At 32.2% G+C, this 23,988-nt stretch overlaps 3 protein-coding genes across 9 annotated transcripts in view; all 3 read left to right on the forward strand.

The window, feature by feature from the left end:
• The window catches only part of LOC122566840 (mannosyl-oligosaccharide 1,2-alpha-mannosidase IA), a 677,223-nt gene that overhangs the window by 597,204 nt on the left and 56,031 nt on the right, over positions 1–23,988 (forward strand). Inside the window, exons 4-10 of one of the 5 annotated variants that reach the window (XM_043724673.1) lie at positions 20,707–20,824; positions 20,899–21,148; positions 21,436–21,552; positions 21,664–21,754; positions 21,831–21,973; positions 22,854–22,986; positions 23,056–23,480. The exons of the other annotated variants lie outside the window; for them this stretch is intronic. Of the exons in view, the coding sequence (XP_043580608.1) occupies positions 20,707–20,824; positions 20,899–21,148; positions 21,436–21,552; positions 21,664–21,754; positions 21,831–21,973; positions 22,854–22,986; positions 23,056–23,109 (906 nt within the window). The 3' untranslated portion in view covers positions 23,110–23,480. Of the gene's footprint in view, positions 1–20,706; positions 20,825–20,898; positions 21,149–21,435; positions 21,553–21,663; positions 21,755–21,830; positions 21,974–22,853; positions 22,987–23,055; positions 23,481–23,988 lie in introns of those variants that run through there. 5 annotated transcript variants of the gene reach the window in all.
• LOC122566842 lies at positions 311–12,979 on the forward strand. Of its 3 annotated transcripts, XM_043724677.1 has the most exons (12): positions 311–1,755; positions 3,875–4,136; positions 4,368–4,484; positions 5,738–7,503; positions 8,546–8,665; positions 8,801–8,921; positions 8,999–9,251; positions 10,051–10,167; positions 10,242–10,332; positions 10,886–11,031; positions 11,281–11,413; positions 12,755–12,929. In XM_043724677.1, the coding sequence occupies exons 4-12, from the start codon at positions 7,360–7,362 to the stop codon at positions 12,806–12,808; spliced, it is 1,179 nt and encodes a 392-aa protein (XP_043580612.1). In that variant the 5' UTR covers positions 311–1,755; positions 3,875–4,136; positions 4,368–4,484; positions 5,738–7,359; the 3' UTR covers positions 12,809–12,929. The 3 variants fall into 3 exon arrangements, with proteins under 3 accessions (XP_043580612.1, XP_043580615.1, XP_043580613.1); XM_043724680.1 differs by lacking the exons at positions 311–1,755; positions 10,886–11,031 and having other exon boundaries at positions 2,827–4,136; positions 12,755–12,979; XM_043724678.1 differs by lacking the exons at positions 311–1,755; positions 3,875–4,136; positions 4,368–4,484 and adding an exon at positions 5,033–5,376.
• Positions 18,007–20,690, forward strand: LOC122566849. Its single transcript, XM_043724692.1, has 2 exons — positions 18,007–19,766; positions 19,837–20,690. The coding sequence occupies exons 1-2, from the start codon at positions 19,473–19,475 to the stop codon at positions 19,909–19,911; spliced, it is 369 nt and encodes a 122-aa protein (XP_043580627.1). The 5' UTR covers positions 18,007–19,472; the 3' UTR covers positions 19,912–20,690.

A 23,988-nucleotide genomic window follows, 5' to 3' on the forward strand; every position in this document is an offset into this window, starting at 1 on the left:
TAATTGATAATTTAATAATAAATAATTTATATTAGTCATTGATTTATATTTCATTCTTCAGGAAATTCTGAAGTGGAATAGAATTTCGATATTCAATTAATTTTACGTTTCCCATTTTTCACTCTTTTGATGTCAAATACATTCAATAGAAAAAATTCTATAGCATTATATATTCAATGTTTTGTGTTTCGAATGATGGACGTAATATTTGGTTTTACTGAAAATATCATATTAATGTGGTACATTGCGTTATTAGTACACAGAAGATGTAATTGCGAACGAATAATTGGTATAATTATTAAGACAAGCAATGTTTTAATATCTCTCTGATATTGAAATACTGTGACGTAGACTGTTTTCCAATGTTTGAACGGGATAAAAGGATATCCGCAGTCCAATACAAACACAATTTTGGTAATGTCAGGATTCGGTTCCTGTAAAACGTAGGAAATGTGACTTACGATGCTTTTTCTCTGTGATTTTCGTCTGCAACAAAAAATCAGAGTTATGTTTGATTTTTTCGAGCGATCATCCATCGAGAGTAAACAAATATTTGTTTTCATTTTTGGAATGGTCGAAAAGGTTTGTGACTTTAGATCGTTTATCTTTATGTAATACCATACATTTCAACATAATAATTCAATTTATCGAAATTATTAAAATATAGCATATTTCATATTTTTTTTAACTGAAATAACACCACATGCATGGATAAAATTCACTTGACATCTTATAATTTAGGTACATGGAAGTTATAGTGTCATAATATGCAGCACTTTACGTTACGACACCTTATATATTTCAAGATCATTCGTTGCTATATTTTTCAGCTCTAACAGGAAATTCTTAATTTGACGACAGCAGATTCTTTTCAATTATCTCTTATATTTGTCACAGAATTCCTATAAAAAATCTGCATTCGAACGATATCTGGTGCTCCTTACATTCCCAGCTTGAAATTTCACAAAGATCTGGATATATATTGAAAATTGCTGTTCCCAAATATGGAGACATCTAAATTGACAAGCGACAATAATGTGAATACCTGAGTCATTTCTTCCTTGATAGGACCAGTCGTTGTACATCCTTTATCCATTTGTCGCGTATATCTAATTTTTCCGAATTACTCGTTAGTCATAGTAAATTCATGTCCATAACATGTCTAATATCTGCTAGTTAAGTGTTATTTCATTTCAGTTACTGAGTACGTCTTTCTCGTACTTTACCGTGATATGCTCAAGTCAATAGAATGTTTAAAGCATCATGGACTTATGGTGTTGACAGCAGCGAAATTGTTACTTGAAGTCAGATTTCTGATAGTCAACGTGTTTATTCCACATTTTAGTGAATAACGCTGATGCTTCTTCAATGTGCTTTTTAAAATACATACACTAAGAGTTACTACTTTACCATAGTGTTAACTGTAATAGCTAGTATGATGTTGTTGCGCATTAATGTAGTATAATATATAGTCACTCTCTTCTTTCTTTCAATTTTATACTGAACGATATACTATATTTTTAAATTAGAAACTTAATATCATCTGTTCCATGATTTTTTTATATATCTGCATAGTAAACATTTGGTGGTCATTGGTCAACTACGCTATACAAAGCTTAGCACTCACCATTGATTACTTCTGCAACCGAATACAAATTTCAATAACTTCGTTTGTATGCAATCGAGCAAATACAATCTAGAGCAACAAACAGTACTATAATGACAGGTGGCACATCTTTGATTGCGAAGTTTGAGGTAGGTAGCTCATAAACTTCTATTACGAATACTATAATCTTCTACGAATCTTTTCTTGCGTGTCGTGCGAAACATTTTGAAATTTAATTAGCAGCATAATGGAACTTAATTATCATGATTACATTGATAAGGTTTTACATAAATCCGAGGATATACATAGAATCTACAAGATTTGCTTTCTTTAGAGTTTACTTTATGTACAATTTACAATATTAATAAGCCCTGGTATTCAGTGAAACTGATATGTTTGAAGGTGGCCATTCGTTCTTTCCTTTCTCTTCATTATCCCAGTTCCCTAATAAATATATGTTCGCAGTAAATACTTTGTGACATCTCTATACATTCGCAGACTGGTTTCAAATTTTACCATCCTGATTAAATCTCNGTATCATTTAATAACACTTTTATGTCACTATAAGAATTTCATGTCAACGAAAAACGCTTTATTTGAGAATAAGGATGCGCACCAATACTTTGGTATATAAAAATTTTCTATACTTGTGTCGTTAAATTAAATATTAAACAATTACAAACCATCAAGCGATCTTTCCGTATACAGTTTCTATTCCGTTCTCCACATTCGATACACTGTACTCCACGATGCAACACGCACTGACGAGGACTGGCAAAAGGATGGGGTGAAACACGCGTGCGCGTCCTCAGGAAGAGCGGGGAAAAGCTGAAAATGGTGCGAAAGACCGTCTGTGCACTCTATAATTTACTTAATTCACCGATGTCTCGAAACACGTCCACTCCACTGTTATTATCGCACCCTTTCGACTCGTCCGCGGAAAACTTTCTCCTTATTTATAAAGACATCCGGGAGATGGTTGAAATGAATATTTGTACGGCACCACAAGCTTCAAATATCTATTAGTTTCCGAGAAGCATGGACTTCCTTGGGAGCAAGTATTATAACATTAATCAGCAGCTTCTACTGTTGACTGGCTTGTGGCCATACGAAAAGTCCAAATTGACGATCATTCTTAACTTCTACATGCTGGCGGTCTTCATAGTTGGCTTGATTATTCAGGTATACTCAATCCTCTTATAAGACGGTTCGCTGAAAACACGACTTCGATATAACACGACGGAAAAATTGCGATAACCCTCCTATAACACGATATCCTTGTAACATGGTTTCGATTACTACACGAATTAAGCGTGTTATAGAAGGATATTTCCTTTAATCTTGCAATTTTTTGTGCTTGTTACTGTGAGTTTTCCTGCGGTTTCTGTTGCAACTTCAATCTATCATGAAATATTTTCGCCAGCCAGTGTAGGTGTTATTCAACAATAAACAGGTAACAAACAATTGCAGCTAAGAAATATTTTCATCTCGGTGTACAATATTCATTTGAATGTTGAGGACTTCATTTGCTATTGTGGTTACATGATAATAACAGCAATATACATACTGAAATACTGCACGTTTTATTGTCAGACCAAAAAAGTGAGTCATATATACTAACGTGTGATCGTTGGTATACAACTGTAGTTGGTACAAACTGTAGTGATTTTTGTTTCCAAATGCAGATGAAGATATTGTTTGAACACGTCAAACATGATTGGAACGATATTCAACACAACGAGAACGAATTGGATGTGTTACGGAGACGCACGTCTACTGGGAAGCTCATTACGATAGTTGCCACGAGTAAATTTATTTTACGAATGGAGAAATGTGAAAATTTGAAACACTCGAAAATCAATCATTTATTCGCTTCCATTGTTATTTATCCACGATCTTTTGTTATATGATTTCTGCACTTTTTTTAACGTGCTAATTACCAATTTTTCATCCCTCAAAAAGGATGGCCGCACAATAATTTTCGTATTTATTTGGCAGTTCTTAGCAGCGTTGTTTCTATTTAACGTTATTCTTCCGTTTGAACAGTCCATGATCATCAACAGACGGTATCATTTAAACCAACCTAGAATATCTGTGCTAATTTCGAAACAGTGTGATGTGTTCTATATATAAATATTTTTCAACTTTCTGCATGCTTATATTTATATTAGAATATATTACTCTTAAGGTGAAGTCAGCTGATGACTAATGATTTTAATGATTCTAAACACGTCAGTATTTATGTAATGATCATCTTCATAATTTCAGCAATAATTGTCATGACTTCGATTGTGTTTGCCGTATCTCAATTGCTGCCAGTCATTATCGATATCATGATACCTGTAAACGAATCTCGATCAGCCCACTTGACCAATATGACATTTATTATCATACGATCTAACGACTCGTCCTATTTTGCATTATTTTCTTTGATTATTGTTAATATTTTGGGAGCAATAGTGATAACAACCACTGAAACGACTTACGTGATACTCTGTCAACACCTTTTTGGGATGTTTACAATTGCAGGGTAAGAAATATTAGCTATAATTTCATTATTCCACTTATATTAATTATAACATTATTACTTATGTTATTTAATTGCAATTAAACATTTAACATTTTGTAATTATAACATTTAGCAAATTTTTAAAAGTATTTTTTACTATTTCTTACTCGAATTTAATTTAAAAAAAAATACATATATATCTTATCATTCTTTTAAATTGTAATATTCATTAAGATATTTTTCATGTTTCAGTAATAAAATCGAACATGCGTTAGATTGTGACAAATATGAAATGTCTCCCATACGTAAAAACATCGTGATTTTCTTAAGAATTGTAAACGCTGTGAACACACACCAACGATGTCTCACGTTAGTATCTATAATTCTTAATCGTTGAATGATATTTATACGTGTTAGCAGGGATAAAATTGCATTGATAAATAGGCAATATATTCAGTACGAAGAAGAACGATTGTTTATTTCATAGTTACCGTTACGTGAGCTAAGTGTAAGAGATAATTATGGCAATTGCATAAAATTATTATAACTATATAAACATTTCACGAAATAAATATTTCTATTCTAAAATTTCTAATCATCATTATGCAAAAGATGCGCCGTTGCAATATAACTGCACATTCCTATAGAACTGTAGATTACTCTCTAAACAACCCATTTATTTTCTTGTATTTAGTAAAATATCATGTCCCTTGATTTGATTCCTTTAAAATACTCCTACAGTAGTATTAAATATTTTCTTCCAACTATACGAGGAGTAAAGAAAATATTTCAAACGTGTTTGCATTAAAAGAATAAAGAAGAATAAAATATAAATACATTCTGTATGTTGCTTCAAAATATATAGAGTATATATGATATTTTATGTTGTTAAAGGTTTTTTAAAGACTTAACGAACACTTTCGTGATGACTTATACAATTATGCTTTTTCTCGGCATGGTTTCTCTTATTGTTCATCTCTTTTACGTGAGTAACTGTTCGTCTTTATAAAAAAGAAAAATGAGTATTAGAAAAGACTTGGAGGGAAGGAATGAATAGAATCAATAAAATAGCAAATCTCCAAAAAGACAATCGAATTAGTTTCTTTCAATAACAGGTGTACGAACTAATATTTCTCGCGTTTAATATGAAAAAAGCTCTGTTAATCTCAATAGTAATCATCCTTCATTTCGGCATACTGTACTTTGGTAACTTCACCTCACAAAATCTTCGAGATCACCATGCTGCCATTTTCTTTTACGCGTGAGTACTTCATTTTTCTAGTTTTTACTTACAATACAAATTATTTGTATTTTCACGTGTTGTCATTTGCACGTTTACAAGATTTTCTTTAAGTTATTTAACAAAGGGAAATATGATGATGTAATAATAAAAAAAATCTAAAAATGAAATACATGATAGAAATATTTTGATTTAATTACAAGTAAAGAAATTTAAATAAGTAATTTTTTAGTTTCCTAAGAGTGTCAGAATTGTCATAACTGTAAAGTGATACTTCTGATAACGCATTAGAATAAACATTATGTGACGTCTTACACGAATTCTTACGAAAGATTTTACTAACTTTAGATACAATTACAGATTGTGTTTTGCATATTTACAGATACAGCGCGAAATGGTATGAAGCTCCCGTATGGATACAAAAACTATATCTTTTCTTGATGATAGAAACTACAATCGACTTAAAAATAATTCTTGGTTTCTATACCCCATCGGTAGAAGGTTTCTTCAGGGTATCTATAATTTGTTGAATTTTATTTATGTCTATTTTTACTGCCATTAACTTTCGGTAGTTTTACATTCGTTATTAAGATCGACGATTCTTTTTCTAGCTTGTAAATTTAAGCGTCAGCTACCTTATGGTGTTTCATTCCATGCAAATAACGAAATAAGAAATTTTTTTATTAGTCGAGGAGTTTACAAATTTAATTGAATAAATAATATATCAGTTATTAAACTGCAATTTATATTCTTCCTTCTTCTAATGCGTGACACGAGAAAGAATTTTTTAATTTCAGTTTCAAAGTTAATATTTTATGCGAGTATACAAACAGCAGCTCTTCCCTTTTGTTTGAGTAAGGTCAAGACCCTCGTTTATGAAACGTTTATTTTTTCACGAGAGTCCTTATATCGATTTTCCTTTGCATACCGTACTTTCCCCGTAACACACATTCGCACCCCTTCACGACGAATCGATATCTCCTGACACACAAAAGGAACTTCTTTCTAAGGAATCCTTATCCTCCTATCCTTTCTCTTATTTTATCGAATTTATATCAAAATCACTGAATAATATTATTTAACATATTTTGATATATTTTTTTTCCTATAATACAACGAGTATTTTGATACAAGAAGATAATTCTGCAGAATATTTCTTTCGTATAAGCTCCACAATTATGGAGATCTGTGGCAGATGTAACAATTACAACTACTTTTTATTCAACTATAAATGATTACGCAAATTTATATTTTTTGGGGATATATTTAAAGATAATGGAATCTAGGCAGAGAATTATTTTATCTACTAAATATTATAAATGAAATACGTAAAAATCTGCAGTGTACTTTTTATAATAATTCTATTGCATTGGAATTTTATAGAAACTTCAAACGAGATACTTTCACCTTCAACTAATCGTATGAAATCTGCATCAGATTCTCTTCCTTAGAAACACGATTTACAATTGTGCATAACTTTTGCTCAATACTATTGCTCGAATTTCACTATGATCTTATCAAAAACCAACTGTCTCTAACGCACAAAACACACAAAAGTTTTCTATGATAAATGTCGAAATATTTTCGCGAATCACTGTGCACAGGTAAGTGTACAACAAAGAACAATCGAAGGTAGTTGAAAAATATAAAAGATCTGCATCTGTGTGAATTTCAGAAAATAGGAAGTGATGTCGAGACACTTGGCGCGACAGTAATTATAATTTCACCCCTAGATATATTTCTTTTACCTTCGGTTGAATTTCTTTTTTTACCCTCGCTACACAAGAAACCGATGCAACTATCGATCCTTGCAAATTGCCCGTGCTGTCAATCATTTCTGCCACTTCTTTCGATATTTCCCCACTTCCCTCCATATTTCCCCACTTCCCTCTTGATATTTTGCCACCTCCTTCCCCGTATCTTGTCATAAATTCAGAAAGGGGGGATTGTATACCTGGCAACCGATTGAGCGAAACACACTCGTGCTTCAGACTTCGTAGGAGAATGACGTGCGTCAGGAGATCCGACTACTCGTTCATGAAGAAGCTTCTGCTGGTTTTGGGATTCTGGCCAACTCCAAATTCGAAGTTTCGTCTATTTCGAATCACTTTCTTTTATACGGTTTACATCGGTTATCTACTGCTCGAGGTAATCTTAATAATAACTCTTTTACATGACGCGTTCACACGACGCAGATTTTACGTTTTACTCTTTACAACTTTACGGCATATACTATACATTTAAATGATTTGATATAACAAGCTATAATGTTATTATAATTTTATTATGATTCTATTACAACTCGATTTTATGTTGTTGTTATCTGGTCATTTACGCTGGACGAAATTTGTTGATCGATGAAATTCCATATTTTATTAATAGTGACGGTAATCAGCAGTGATCATCGCAGTGAAAGTTTTTGAATAAGCTTTCGCGAGAATTATGTCGTTCTACTTCATTAGGTAGTTACACATCGCATATATATTTCAAAAGTGTCACGACTCAAAATGACTTTGCCATGTGTTGAAAGAACGTCATAACAGGGGAGATCGACAAAACCGATGTTGGACCAGAGTTTCGTAGGATGGTGACATTTTTTTAAAAACGTATGTGATATAAATACGGGACCAATTTATGTTGCAAGTGAATGTGTCGTTGGGCGAATTTCATTGAACTATGCGAAAGCATTGATGTGAAAGTGTTTGAAGAATATGTAAATATATAAAAGATCGAATTTGTAACGACGGTAAATTTATCGTGTACTACCCGGGCTTTCAGTGGGAATTTTTCATGTCGGTGTGAACAAACGCGTAAAGCACTAAAATTGTTATGATATCGTTAATCCATTTTCGAATATATAATTGCGTTTCCATAAACGTCGAAGTTAATTTTGTGAAAAGTATCTTCATATTTCTGGCAGTTGAAAATAGATTGAAATCTGAAATCACTTGGTAATCTGTTAGGTTTAATAGTTTTAGAGCTGCATCGAGAGGGACGAATTGATATTTAATTAAATTCGTGAGTTGTGTCTTTAATTGCCGAATTGTAATTCTATGTTACACCGATGTCATCTATACTATGAGTGCTATATGGGGTATTGATCTGAAATATTCACTTAAACGGAACAGTGTACTTTTTCAAGCGTCGCATACGAAAATTATAATTTTCTCAAGCACGTGTATATTTTTAGACAACATGGTTTTACACGTTTGAGTGCGACATCAATTGCGTGGCGAATGTTCTGTCCATTTTTATACAGAATCTGATGATAGTTTTCAAATACTTCATTCATCATAGACATATGACTGCCGTAAGTTTCCGTTTGCAACGATAAATTTGTTATTTAGTAAATTTAAAATTTTTATTATTATTCTGCTATTAACAATTACCATTCAACATTAACGTTAACATTAATAAAAATTAACATTCACAATCGTATTGTTAGGTATACACTTTGTACACAGCGATCGAATTCGATTGGAAATTCTTGAGAAACGATAAACCCAGCATCGAAATTCTTCGGAAATATGCAGAGTTGGTGAATACTATATCGATATCGCTGATGAGTATGAAATTCATACCGAAACAAAAATGTTCATTTCTGGTATCAATTTTGCGGTGTAAAAATATGTATGAATTTCAGTTCTCATATGTTCCGGTACCGTAGTCGTAATTTTCATGTATCAGATACTGCCTGTTCTTAAAATACCAGAAGAAAATTATACTAGATTCTGGCAACGACCGTTTGCTTTGAAAGCATTAGGAAAAGCTGCAAGTTATTCTACTCTCTATCTGATCTCCATGAATGTATTTCTTAATTATATAATCTTGGCAGCTTTGGAAATAACTTTTATGGCTTTCTCAGAACACGTATGTGGATTGTTGAAAATTACAAGGTAAAAATAAAATTAATCGGTAGATGTATGTAAATCTGTTTTATACTATTACCTCCACTATACTATAATGTTCACGTTACAATGAGCAATTATTTACATTTTATATATTACATTATATATATGTATATTTTATTTTATATCTATATTTTATTACGTGAACGATTTTAGTGGGATTATGTATGTATGTTGGACACAAATTAATTAAGTCGGTTAAATGTTTCTGATCATTTTCTGCGAATAATATCGAAAATTAAAACACTGTATTTACACTGCAAACACCGAATACTATTTATGATATGGTTTAATTTGTAAATTGGATATATGTTATATTGACGATAATAGCCATTAATAGAATTATGCAATTGGAATTATAAAGGTTGCTATTAACCTTCTAAACATGCACGGGGGAATCTTTAACAGCTTGGTGGGAATTTCAAATCCAATTGTACAGTTCTAATTTTTCCCAACGGAACTGAAAATTTTCAAGAATTTCACTTAATCTTTTTTTTTCTTAATTATTTTAGATTATTTCTTAATTCTTTAGAATTAATTTAAAATTTCAAGTAATATTTTCAACACGTGATAATTCTGGGAAAAAGTAATTTTCGCAGTAAGCATATGATTATAGAATTAATTAATTATAATATTATAAAACAACTGATGTACAATTTTTGTGCCACTTTGATGTTTTTAATGTAGCACTATGTTATAAGTATATAGTTATAGCATTACTAAGCAACATGATAAAAGAAAATCAATGAGTGATATCAATGTTTATGAATATTTCACTTCGGTGTAGCTATCACTTGAGGTACGATGCCAACGAATATATTAAAGGAATTTCTGGATGCGAGAAAAATAGTGACGTTTACACGAAGATAATATTCGCCGTGCGTGTTCACATAAAAGCGATGAAGTTAGTTGATACCTAAGATAATTTCTTATTATATCTATCAAGCGTTGGGACTAGCCTATTTTAAATCTTTTTAGATATGTGCAGATCATATGGGACATGTTCCAAATGCATTACACCATTTTAGTACTTCTTGGTATCATTGGTGCAACCATGGTGTTTGTCAGCGTGAGTAACATTGAATTTTCATGTCAACGACATAAATATTAATTTTTTCATTGCGCGTTAATATTTATTTGGTGTATATACAAATATATAAGTGGAGTCTCTCTCTCTCTCTCTCTCTCTCTCTCTCTCTCTCCCTCTCTCTCTCTCTATCTCGCTCTCTCTTTCTCTCTCTCTCTCTCTCTCTCCCTCCCTCTCTCTCTCTCTCTCTCGCTCTCTCTTTCTCTCTCTCTCTCTCTCTGAATATATTAATCAAATTTTTGCAAAGAATTTCATTTTGCAACTGAGAATGTTATTGCTACATACACCACGTACGATGTCAAAAAACAAATTTTTGAAAAATGATTTTTAGAACTTGAATATTTTACAAAGTAAGTAGTATATTTAAGAGGATAACAATTATCGTATGCTGGATAATTTTTACATTATTCCTAATATTATCCTCCTTTGAAAAAGAAAAAAGGTTTCTTATTTTCCATTAATAATAAATAAGATCTAAGATACAGTAAGTAATTTGGAAGTTTAAGTAATGAAATTTACGAAATTATTGAATTAGTTCTATCAATTGGTGCAAACGAACGACGAGGGACGAATGTTAATGATAATACTCACCCTTTTATTATCTTTTATTTGTCACGTTACATTAACAATGTACTTTGGCCAAAGACTAATCGATCACAGTTTAGGTGTCTTTTACGACGCGTAAGTATTCCATTTATCGAATCAGAGTATTATTAACTTTGTTTTAATAATAGTAATAACGATAATTATTTTGCATATTTATACAAATTCATACTCTTTTGGAGATGACTAAGGCGAAAGAAATTAGAAAAAGAAAAAATTGTCTAACGTTTCTTATTTACTTATTTACTTATTTTAAAAAATACTTCTCGTTTATAAATGGGAAGGATATACATAGAAAAACGACATATATTCTCGTATAAATTTTAGATACAATTCTCATTGGTACAAAATCCCTGTGAAAGCTCAAAAATTATATTTAATGGTACTCACAGGAAGTGTAAGGGGCTGCTCGTATTCCAAGGGCAAATTATTCGTTTCGTCGTTACAGGGTCTAACCGCGGTAACACGATTTACTTCTGTCACAGTATAGTCCAATCAATGGAGCTATTGGAAAGCATTTGATCTGATCTAACGAGAATTTCTGCATAAATCGCTGTCAAATGTTATGGAAAATCAGTACTTGCGCCTTCTGAAAATTTTCTGCTAAGTTCGATGGAAGTTCGGTGTAGCAAACATGACCACTTTCTCGATACGTTTCTTAAAATATGTCCTCTAGATACGCGTTTTTATTGTCTGTATTTGTTCGTTTTCAAACNGCTGTTTGAGACAGAATTTGTTGCAAAATCGTAAACATAATATGTACGTTGCAGAATAGTGTGAAACACAGCATGTGTATTATCACTTGCTCGAAATTCATTCTTTGATGGGCAAATCAACTTTCATTTATGATAATGTGGATTTGGAATCCTCAGTCTAAGTATAATATGTATGCAAAATCAGGTCAGCCGATTACGTCTCACACAATCAGCTTGTTAATTACGACAGGTTGTAACAGTTTTCTATCCTGTGACTGCAAAATGAAAATTTTGCCACTGGTCCCAAAATTTGTTACGCATATTTTGCCATGTCAGCTACCACAAGCAATTGAAAAAATATCGACGTCTTAATTTCTGCAACTTCCAGAATTTTCCCAAATTTCCGCTATATAATTAAATTCAAAATTTTCGTAGTTTTCAACTTTTAAGAGAAATTTTGCGTGGGAAGCCCGGTGAATTAATGCTATGAAAGATTGAACGTTGAAATTCGATGAAAAGATTCCGAGTCAATAAACTCCAAATTACTGTAAGAAATATACTGTACATCGTGTAGAAAATTGAAAGGTATATTCTAATAGAGAGCTCCTAGTAGTTTTTTCACACTAAATTTAGACTGAGGATTCAAATCCAGATTATCATGAACAGAGGTTGATATGTCCTATGGCTTTCGGGCACGCAAAAATACACATGCTGTTTCTTCGTGTTTTGCTGTTTTGCATCGTACCAATTATTTTTACAATTTCGCAACAAGTCTTGTCTCAAAGAGCATTTCGAAATGAATGGAAAATACTTTTTCGTTTTTGTTTGTGTGACTTTTTGCATAGAAATGCGTACTTAGAGGAAATATTTAAAGAAACGTGTTAAGAAGATATTCGTGTTTGCTATATCGAATTTCCACGAACTTGGCACAAACTTTTCATGAAGCGCAAACCCAAGTATTCATTTCTTATGACATTTGGCAGTGATTTATGTAAAAGCTCTCGTTATATCAAATCAAATCCATCCCGATAGCTCTATTGACTGAACTAGTGTCAGAGTATAAATGCAGAAAGTTGATTTTTGTAAAATTTTTTCTAACATTTCAGGTCTTAAACACAACGTTTTCGTATATCGCGTTCTTCTATTCCGTAAAGAACTAAAGTTTTTAAGAAAGCTGATAAAAGATGGAACGAGACATAAATGATGTTTGCTCTAATAACATTGACATTTAACAGCCTGTTACGTATCATTGATGTTGTTTGCACAATATGTGAAATTATCCTCGACATATTATTGTTTATAACTGTATTTTCAGAAATTAAAAAAATTGTTGTAAATTGTCTTTTATATTTTTACCCCTTCTTTATGGATTTTAACATATCTCTATTGTATTAGGCCGTATTTATTAATTATAGGGATAATAGATATTTACTTACATTCGTGAATATCCATGAACATTCCACTTAGACTCATCCAATTATAGACAAACAAACAGGTGATCTCTTCGAGCAAATTGAAAGTTTTTCAATAAACGATGGAAAATATGGGTTTTTGAAGGACGTCCAAACAAATCTGCGAATAAACGTCATGTTAATCATTTGAAAAATTATTTCGCCAGAAACGGAGGTAACATAATATTCTATTAAATATTTTTGTAAATCATTAGAAATACTGTATTTATATGTACAAATACAAATATCATGTAATAATTATCTATTAATTTAATGCACAAATTTTATGTTATGCACAATATCTTTTTCATCGAATTTAATTAACGAAGATACGTATGCAGCTACTTATACTCCGTGGTAGTGGTCGAAATTCTTATCCGCTATGTCAGGAAGCCATACTGATTTTTCATTTCCCTGTCATAGTTCTCCCATAACACACATTTTTACTCTTTCGTAGGTAATCGATATGCCCCTGTCGCGCTAATGCCTCTTATTTTTAAAGACCCATTTTTTCCCCCTGTTGCTTTTATTGAAATTGTACTTTGTGTTCATGCTCCACGTTTAAACAGATTATATTAATTTAATTATTGAATCTCATTTTTGTTACGATTTATTTTAACATTTGAGTTTCCTTCTGATATGTAAATGGAATTTAATATTACATACACGAAGTGTGTCAATATGGTTATAATTTAATTTCTGTCAAAACGTAATCAAATATTAGAGATTGTAATAATTAATATTTTTAATTTACGAATTTTTGAGAATTTTTTAACTTTCTCACCCTTTTCCCCTTTCTAGTCGCGGTCAACATCGAGATCATGTTCTACATATTCCATTGCATAAATTTGCAATTCAATAAACAAAGACATTTGCATTTTTCCTACTCATGTTAATGAGCTAACTTACCGGCCGAAAAATAAACGATGACCCAAATGTAATCCAATTCTGGATTCTCCGATGCTGCAGAGTACCATGTACAAGAACGAATTTATGTGTACAAAAGAAACGTGTTTCAATATTTAGTGTAACATAGCTTAATTATCATAAACAAAACTACTTTCCTTCCTGTTGTGTAGTTCCATAATGAAAAAAACACTAAAAAATATACAATAACGCTAAAAAAACACAAAATCGTACTATGGCCGGCTACGCGCCAAGTTTCCGTTTTGGAAACACATTTTCCAACAACATTAAACGTCAAGCAGCAGCGTGGACAATATATGGCACGTACTTCTGAAACTCTTTAAAACAGAACAGTAGAAGCGAACAATCACGCTTCGTGTTTCTACATTATATGACACTGTCCAATGTCAAACGATCACAAATCTTAATCGCAAATCTTAATTTTCCGCTAATCTGAGGAAATTGAACTTGTACGAGATCTTTCGTAAAATCCACATTTTCCAGCTACGTTGATCGTATTGACACTTTTAAGATGATCTTTTCTTTCAATACATTCGCCGCTGTCAATGCATACTTTGCATCCTGTCGAAGCAATTATTTGAGCAATACTATGAACAGAACTATTTTATTTTTATTTTTGTGCTTTTCCGGCATTGGCAGACAGATGACATCGTGCCTTCTAAAAATGTCAAGCGATGCGGGCAATTATTAATGATTTTGTCAATTATTTTAACCAAAAGTATGGTTGCCTATTGAAAACGATTGGAAAAAGATTGAAAGAAAATGTAAAGTACACTTGCCTTTGATTGCAACCTGTTGCATTCGCGTCGAAATTTCTAAAACATTAACGTGGCTTAACGTTCTATTAGTTCGATCATCAGTCATGGATTCTCAGCTATGTCCTCTTCGAGAACAGACTCGTACACACAAGCTCTATGCATCACTGGTGAGGATAGGGAGCAACTTGTTGCACAGTGAATCAGGAATGGGCAAGTATAGCGCAGTGGGGACGATCATGCGTGAAACAGACGGACACGGAAGGGAAATTGACGTCATTAAATTTCCATAACTTTGGAAACAAGCCATCGGCCGGTTTCCCAGTTCCAACTCATTCAAACGTAAAAATACGAGAAACGGTTGCACGAGTTCTCACAAAGTATGCAATCAACCCCACGATTTCATCCCTAAGAGAAAACATTGTAGGAGTCACACACCGGTCGATTAATGTTACTGCAGGTATTAGAAGCCAGCTATTTGTATCTCCTTCGTTTTGTTTACTAGTTGCATTAAGTTACATTAAGGATCGTTAACTTTTCAAACGCATCGAGCTAGAAAAATGTAGCTGAGTTAATGCACGAGATAGAGAGGGCATAGGAGAAACTTGTTGCTAGTTCACTGTCATAGACGAGTTTTAACCTCCCTGTAACGATGGAGGAGCCGCAAAATCCTCGCTACAGACTCAGTAAGATTTTCTTATCGGTGGTCGGACTGTGGCCGTACGATAATTCGTGGCTAACGAAAATGAAAAGAGCTTTTGGCACGATGATGATGGTTTCTTCTATGACGTGTCCAGTATGTGTCTTTATTTTATTAATTTAGCTACTTTTACATTTCCTTTTTTATGATTCAATGTTCCTTTTAATTCAACGCCTTCGAATTTATAGATAAAGGGCATCGGAGAAATCCTTCGAGACAACTGGCGATCTTTAAAAGTAACGAGGATGGACGACAAATAGGTTTTAGATACGCGGAGAAAGAAAAACTCCTGTGTATAATATTGACGTGTAAGAAATTCTGTTTTGAGTTTTCAACGAGACACTCCTTTATCTCTTTTATATTTTTGTTCTTCTTTCTTGATACTTTTTTGATAATAGAATTATTCATACGAGCCATGTATTGCCGTGATATTGTTTCTTTCCTTGCTTTTCCCTTCATTATTTTGCAAAATAACGTTAAATTGTTGGTTGTTGAATAGTCTTGAATATATTGACTAAATTTGTGTATTACTGTTTATTATTAATCTATTATTCCATCTATCTAAAATATCGTGTAAAATGTATTGTGAAAAATCGCAGAGTAACTGCAAATATTGTCTCGTTCAAAAATCATTCTTTTAAAATAATAAGATATACATATATTTGCCTATAAATAGGAATTTTCATTTGATTCATTGAAATCAGCAATTTCATATCGTTGCAGTTATAGTTTACTTATCGGATTGCCGCTGGCTATTGCCTGCGAATAATAAAACCTCCGGGTATGGATATTTGCGAATCGTCTGCAAACTTCTATATAACTACAGAGTATATTACCGCCAATAAAATATACTCTGACATTACATCGTTCGAGGCGATTCTCCTCTTTTTTGAGAAACAACGGCTACACTATAATCCGAAATAACAGTAGTCGTGTTTACTTATCACGTGGTTGCGCTGTTTGAGGTGGTTCGGTAAGAAATAATAGTAGTAATTCATTTTATTATCTTAATTTCATTGCAGTATGCACAAAATACAGAAACATAACATTCTCTTTTTTTATGTTAACTTACGTTATGCATTAAACGAGCGTCATCTAAAAATGTGATTATTTTATTTGTTTCAGGTAAGTAACGTTGATCGTCTTAGAAGAGAGAATAAATTAACCCGTTGAGCGAAACCTAAAGCAACCTAAAGGTATCGTGAACATGTATTATTTCCTCTGCTAACAAATATTATAAAATATCCAAGATATTGGATTGGTAACTAACTGATTGCGGATTTTGTCAATACCACCTAATGACAAAATCCGCAATCACTTAGTTGCCAACCCAATAATATATGGAGAAAAATGCGATAAAATTAAGTAAAAATTAGTAACATTAATAATTGACGCAGTATATAATACATATATCGTCGACTATAGGCTAAGATATTTATTTGATATATTTATTGGAAAATTCTATTTATTTAGTAGGAAACCGAGTGTAGATGAAATGAAATATGTTTTTAAAATGATAATATAGAACATATTTTTGGGTATAACTCGAAAACTAAAGCTCATCATCCTATACATGTATAGGAGAATGTTGTCCAAAATGATGATCTTGACAATATATTTCAAGCTCATCAAAATCGACGAGAAGGTAACTATTTGGCATCTATAAACAAATATACCTTCGTATATATATTTTCTATTAACGATATATTAAGTATTGCAAAAATACTCACGTTCGTGGTGCATTAGCACGAAATAGTCATAGTAATCACATGATTTCCTTAGTTGTATGACAGCGACGGTTTTATTTTGACGCTGTTGCACTTTTGTTTTACATGTTGGCTGAAAATTACTGGCTAACCGCGAAATATTAATATGACTTTAATAGTAATACAATTTTTTTCACTTCTGGTCTTTTCTTATCCTATTTCTTTGAAATTCATTGGCTAAATTTAACCCCACTGCATATTACATATATAATTAACTTATTATCTCACAAAGTAAATGAATATTAATTGCACATGGTAACAAATTTGTTTCTATTATAACTTGAATCTCTACTAAAGTGCTAGAACGTTATACTCTCGTTGAAAATCTATGTGTACTCTTCCAGTTCTTCTCGTCGAATGGAGAAAAACATCCCTTTCCTTGTCAACGGCACCAGCATTTCTTCCCTGCAAAAGAAAAATAGAAAATAAAGACCATGAATATCGAGATATACGTGAAAAATTTAGTGGGGAAACGCTGTAGGACGTATTAAAGCATAATTTATTCATACTAACACGCGAGGAACTGAGACAATTCTCCTCCGATATTACTTACCCTTTGTTTATCGATCGTACTTAAATTACAGTGTCCGTCAATCATTCTCACCCCCTCGTGAGGGAAAATTATCGAAGAAATTATAGCGAGAGAATACTGACAATTTTCAATTTAAAAATAAACAGAGGGGAGAGAACACGTAAGATGGTAACTTCGGAGTTAAATGTACTTGAACCGTCGCAGACGGACGGTATCAAGAAAGGTTATTATAGATATACTACGATTCATTTACTTATGACTGGATTGTGGCCGTACAAACATACAAAATTCACCAGAGTGCATAGGATCATTTGCGCCAGTGGTTTTTTCAATAATTGTATTTTGCGGGTATGGACACTATATAATTTTCGCTATATAAATCTCGCTGCGGTTACCTCGTAATCGCATTAAACCTTGAAAATTAGATACACTTTCTAATTTGCATTTGTTTCCAGCTGCTAATCTATATTAATACCAGTTTTACTTCCTCATTGTTTTCGCATAATCTGCTTGACGTAGTCATATCGTTGAATTTTTGTTCGTTATATAGTACGTTATGGCACAAGCAAGATATCGTAAGTTTCTAAATCTTAATTAAACTCTTCTGAATATGATAGCGTATATAAATGCCATAATTGTCACTTGTAACCTTTCGAGAAATACTTGAATATTAGATGTGTATAAAAGAAACATCATTTTTCTCAAGTATTTCGAAATATTTTCCGATATTATACTATAAACATATGTTGAATAAATAGGATTAAAAAATAATTTTTTAATTCTGTCTTTAATAAATTAATCCTCGAAGAGATTAACACTAGGTTTACGGACGTTTCGTATATACCTATCTCTGCGAGCAAATTGACGGGTAAACGAAAATACGCATTTTTCTTTAAAAATCGATTTATTCAAATTAAATCTGAAAGGAACAATATTAAGCTTCACGTTTAAATAAATTATTAATAAATAAAAAGTCTTTTTTTAAATTATCACTAAAAAAATAACAATAACATTAACACTAGGTTTACGGGACCCGCCAATTTGACGGATTTCGAACTTCGAAATGAAATATCTCAAAAACCATAGCATTAATTTTAACCATTTTGTATCGTAAATTAATCATTTCATCTAAAGAATTTATACACAAAATTATTTTTTCCTAGGCTTTTCTAATTTTTGAAATCTGTATGTAGTATACCTATCTCTACGAGACCCGTCAAATTGACGGGTTAGCTGATTTCAGAAATAAATCTTATATGTTTGCTTCGTTCGTAAAGTCATTCCTTCAATAATAAATATAACAATGAAAGAAAAGTCTTTACTAAGATGTCTCCAATTTGGCATCTCTCAGTCGCGATTGATGTCGATCTCGATAACGTAACTTAAAGCGGATTGTATGGCCTGAGTGTTTATTTTCGTCTTCAACGAAATCGCTTATGCCTATGCCGACGAAATCCCTAAAGCAAGAGACAAACAGACAAATTTACGCTGATAAATATGGAACAGATTTATAAGTAATAGCCAGGCTTGTTATAAGGCATATGAAAATATTTCAATAGATGAACAATTATCTCTAACGAAAGCCCGGTGCAGATTTACACAATATATGCCGAATAAGCCCCATAAATTTGGCATTAAGTTTTGGTTAGCAGTTGACGTCTAAACAAAATATATTTTGAATGGTTTCCCTTATATGGGGAAAGATGAAACTCGATGCTCAATACCGTTAGGCGAGTTTTTAACACTAAAATTAGCCGAACCATATTTACAACGAGGCAGAAATATAACGACAGACAATTTCTTTACAAGCATCCCGCTAGCTAAAAAATTGCTTGCACAAAAAACATCTTTGGTTGGGACCATCCGGTCGAATGAAAGAGAACTGCCAAAACCAGCGAAGGAAAAAAAGGACAAGATGACTTTGTTTTCCTCAGATTTATATAAATCAGAAAACTGCACACTTACTGTGTATGAAAGTAAACCTAAAGTAAATGTCCTCCTTCTAAGCACCAAACATACAGGTGTACGAGTAGAAGATAATTATAAACGTGTTCCAGAAACCATTGCTTTTTACAATAAAACAAAGTTTGGTGTGGACGTCGTTGACCAAATGGCACGCAAATATAGTGTGAAAGCAGGAAGTTTCCGATGGCCCCTTCAAGTCTTTTTCAATATTTTGGATTTGGCAGCGATAAACGCGTGGATATTATATAAAGAGTGCACCTGATCGAAAATATCCAGAAAGGAATTCATATTTTGTTTAGACAAGGAATTAGCTGGAGGAAACAAGGAGAACATTTGCCAAAGATCAGACGCTTCATTTCTGTCACCTTCAACGTCGGAAGTGCAAAAAAGTTGCCAAGTGGGTTATTGCAAAAAAAATAGAAGTAATAATTATTGTATATATTGCAAAAAGATCGTATGCGGAAAATGCACAAACAACATTCAGTATATTTGTAAAAAAGGTGCTCAATAGATATGATTACCCTGTATCGTTAATGTTATTGTTATTTTTTTAGTGATAATTTAAAAAAAAGACTTTTTATTTATTAAAAATTTATTTAAACGTGAAGCCTAATATTGCTCCTTTCATACTTAATTTGAATAAATCGATTTTTTAAAGAAAAATGCGTATTTCCGTTTACCCGTCAATTTGACGGGTCCCGTAGAGATAGGTATACTACATACAGATTTCAAAAATTAGGAAGCCTAAGAAAAAATAATTTTGTGTATAAATTCTTTAGATGATATGATTAATTTACGATGCAAAATGGTTAAGATTGGTGCTATGGTTTTTGAGATATTTCATTTCGAAGGTCGAAGTCCGTCAAATTGACGGGTCCCGTAAACCTAGTGTTAACTATGAATATCATACTAGCTTTGGTGTCACCTAACTTTAATTATCTACAAGTTTATCGTACACGCAGATTAAGGAGATTATGGACATCGTGCAACAGGATTGGAAAACTGTACGAAATCTAGAAGAATTTAATATATTAACAAAACATGCAAAAGAAGGGATTCGCCATTCGAGATATTTTTGTCGTAAGAAACCATTATCATAATTCCGTGGATTTCACTAATTTACTATAGTATTATACGGAGGTAATATTTTTCAGTTTTTATGTACTCAACGATGATGATCGGAACGGTTTTTTATGCTACCAATTTTGCCGAATTATTAAACATACCAGATTCGCATTCGCTACCAATTTGGATACAAACCATCGTCAATCAAGAATGTTTACGCTATATCTTTTACTGCTTTTTCTGCACTGTAATGTTTCTAGCAAATGCAACATCTATAGCAACGGAAAGTATTAGCACTATGACATTTCAACACCTGCGTAGTCTTTTTGAAATTGCTAGGTAATCTAATGGTGGGATTCTTAGAGTTAGGAGAAAGCATAATATTTATTATAGCAATCAAAAAAATTAAGAATTATCAAGAATTTGATCGATTATCATGATGAAAGATATCAAAGCATTCGATTATAGATCGATGATAAATATTCAAACATCAATTTTGTTCTCATGTTATAACTTTAAGTACAACAATTAATTACACACTGTGAAGATTAACTTCACGTAGTAAAATAGTTATTTTTCTAAATATTACGCAATACTTCAATTTAGGCTAATTTTATAATTTACAGTAATCGTATAAAAGAAGCATTTATCTACAACTCTTTGCACGATTCTACCCCCAGCAAAACTTTCAAGATGACAGAGAGTTTAAAAAGTTCGATACACATACATGTGAAGTGTATGAAGTAGGTATCGAAGCAGTTGCACTATTGTACTGTTATATCGATTTTTTATTCCATAATATTTGCATTTGTATAACCTTCTTTGTTTAACGTTGTTTATCGTAATCGTTGAAGAGTTCTCATGTACTTGAAACAAACCTACATGATGTTAAGTTTTCTTCTATGCGGGTTCGGAGTGTTAATTCTAGGTATTTCGCTGTTTCTAGTAAGTGAGAATTCGAAGGAATAATTTGAAAATAATGTTCGAAATATAATTACTGATTAAACGTACGTACTTTCAGTGTCTTCAATCGTATCTGCTTCACAGGATTAACTATATACTTCTATACGTAATAATTTCCATGATCGAAATCGTTTGCTTATTTCGCGTGAATTATACGACTCAAACGATGCTGGATGCTTACAACAATGTTTTCGTGGAGTTGTACGTATATATTTTTTATCATATCATATTTTACATTTTATAACCGTACAATGACAAGATGTTTCAACCTTAACGCTGCAACATGATCCACTTTCCGCTAAAAATCTATTCTTCTTTACCGAGCAATGCTTTAATCTATAGGATTTATAATCTATACACTACCCAAAAGTAATTGTAAAAATTAATTACACACCGTGAAGATTAATTTCACGTAGTAAAAAAGTAATTTTCGTAAAAATTAGGCAATACTTCAGTTTAGGCTGAAGAAAGAAGAAAAATATTTCATGTTTCATATTTTTTCATCTGAGGCTTTGTTTTTGAGAAAATCGACTTTGAAAATTTGACAAGTACACTCGAATAATTTACATTCGGCTAATTCCGGATTGAACAAGAGTAAATAATCGACAGGTTTAAATTAATTAAATTAAAAAAAACAACTACATTTAAATATAAGGCAAAAATGTAGAATAAAATTTTGTCATAAGATATTTCGTGCTTGTTCGAGAAAAATAAATTTGAAGATGTATTATGTGCACACGCGTGCACACAAGACGTTCGTTTTCAATTAATCCTCGTTTAAGCTCTATTTTCTTGAAAATGAATCCTTCAATGGAAAATTTTCATTTCACGTTTTTTACTTATTTTCGTATGTATAATAACCTCCTGTTGATTGTGTTTGCTCATACATAGTCAGTCTTTAGCCAAGTTAAAATATAAATTTTCAAACTCGATTTTCCCAGAAACGAAGCGTGATATGAGAAAATTGTATCCTACTTATTTTCGACTTATTTTTTCACGTAGAATCTGCGCCTGCACGGTTCTACTACGACTAACGCGCCACCCTAAATATTACTGACGTATTAATAAATTACATTTCTAGATATAATATAGAATGGTACGAAGCACCGTTGCACGTGCAAAAAATAATCCTGTTTATGATGTTAAAACATTCATTTCCTCTTTCTTTCAATATGTTTGGTATTTTCTCTGCATGCATGGAAGGATTTTCCTCGGTAAGAAGATCAGCAACGTAAAATTTTGTCCGCAGTAAACAAGTAAATAGATCTGTATACGTGTTTTAGTTGGCAAAAATGACCGTGTCTTATTTCATGGTAATCTATTCAACAATGCGTTAATCTAAACGCTAGAAGAGATGTGTATTCTGTGTTATGCAGTGTTGAATAAAATGCAGGATTATGTCTTGGTTCGCTAGTAGAAGAAATTGTTCCACTTACCTATTTTCAGTATATTAATGTTTGATAAAGTAGCAATGATAAAGGTTACATATTTATTTACTTCAATCTTGTAATTATCGTTGACAGATATTCTTTACGTTATAAGCGGCAGATGTTTCTTTAAAATTTCCAATTCCATTTAGATTCCCGGTTTCAATGCTAGAAAACGCAAAAAAAAAAAGATTATGTCAGAAAATATATCCACGCGCGTTCTTCGTACGCACCAGATGCAAATGATCTATGTTGAAATGCAAATATTTTGATGTGCTTTCACTTCGAGCGAAGAAAATAGATTGACGATGGTAAAGAAATATTTTTATCGCAGACCGAAGAATACAAAAAAATATGAGAAGAAGAAAATTGTCACGAAGGATACTAGCCATTTCCTCCTTTCCCTGACCTATAATTATCTTATATGATAACTTATTAAATATTTAAGACCTATATGTAGTCGAGTGATGGAAGAAAATCGCTCGTTTGAGATATGAATAAATAATTCTGTAATTATAGTTCGTCAGGTTCACTTCGCCGAGAGTCAACGAATTTTTGCAATATTTTTCTGGAAAATATTTAAGAGAGGTGGAAATAAATAAAATCGAAGATGTAAATGATCAGTAGTCCTTGAACCATTGTACACGATGGTCGAAACACTGGCGTACTATAATCTTAGCAAAACTCTTTTAAGAGGACTAGGACTTTGGCCGTATCACAACAAAAGATTTAAAGTTTTACAAAACTGTTTCATCAGCTTCAATTTATTTCTTTTTATAGTGGCCCAGG

The sequence above is a fragment of the Bombus pyrosoma genome, linkage group LG4 (assembly GCF_014825855.1).
Source record: "Bombus pyrosoma isolate SC7728 linkage group LG4, ASM1482585v1, whole genome shotgun sequence".
In the NCBI taxonomy this organism is placed as follows: Eukaryota; Metazoa; Arthropoda; class Insecta; order Hymenoptera; family Apidae; genus Bombus; species Bombus pyrosoma.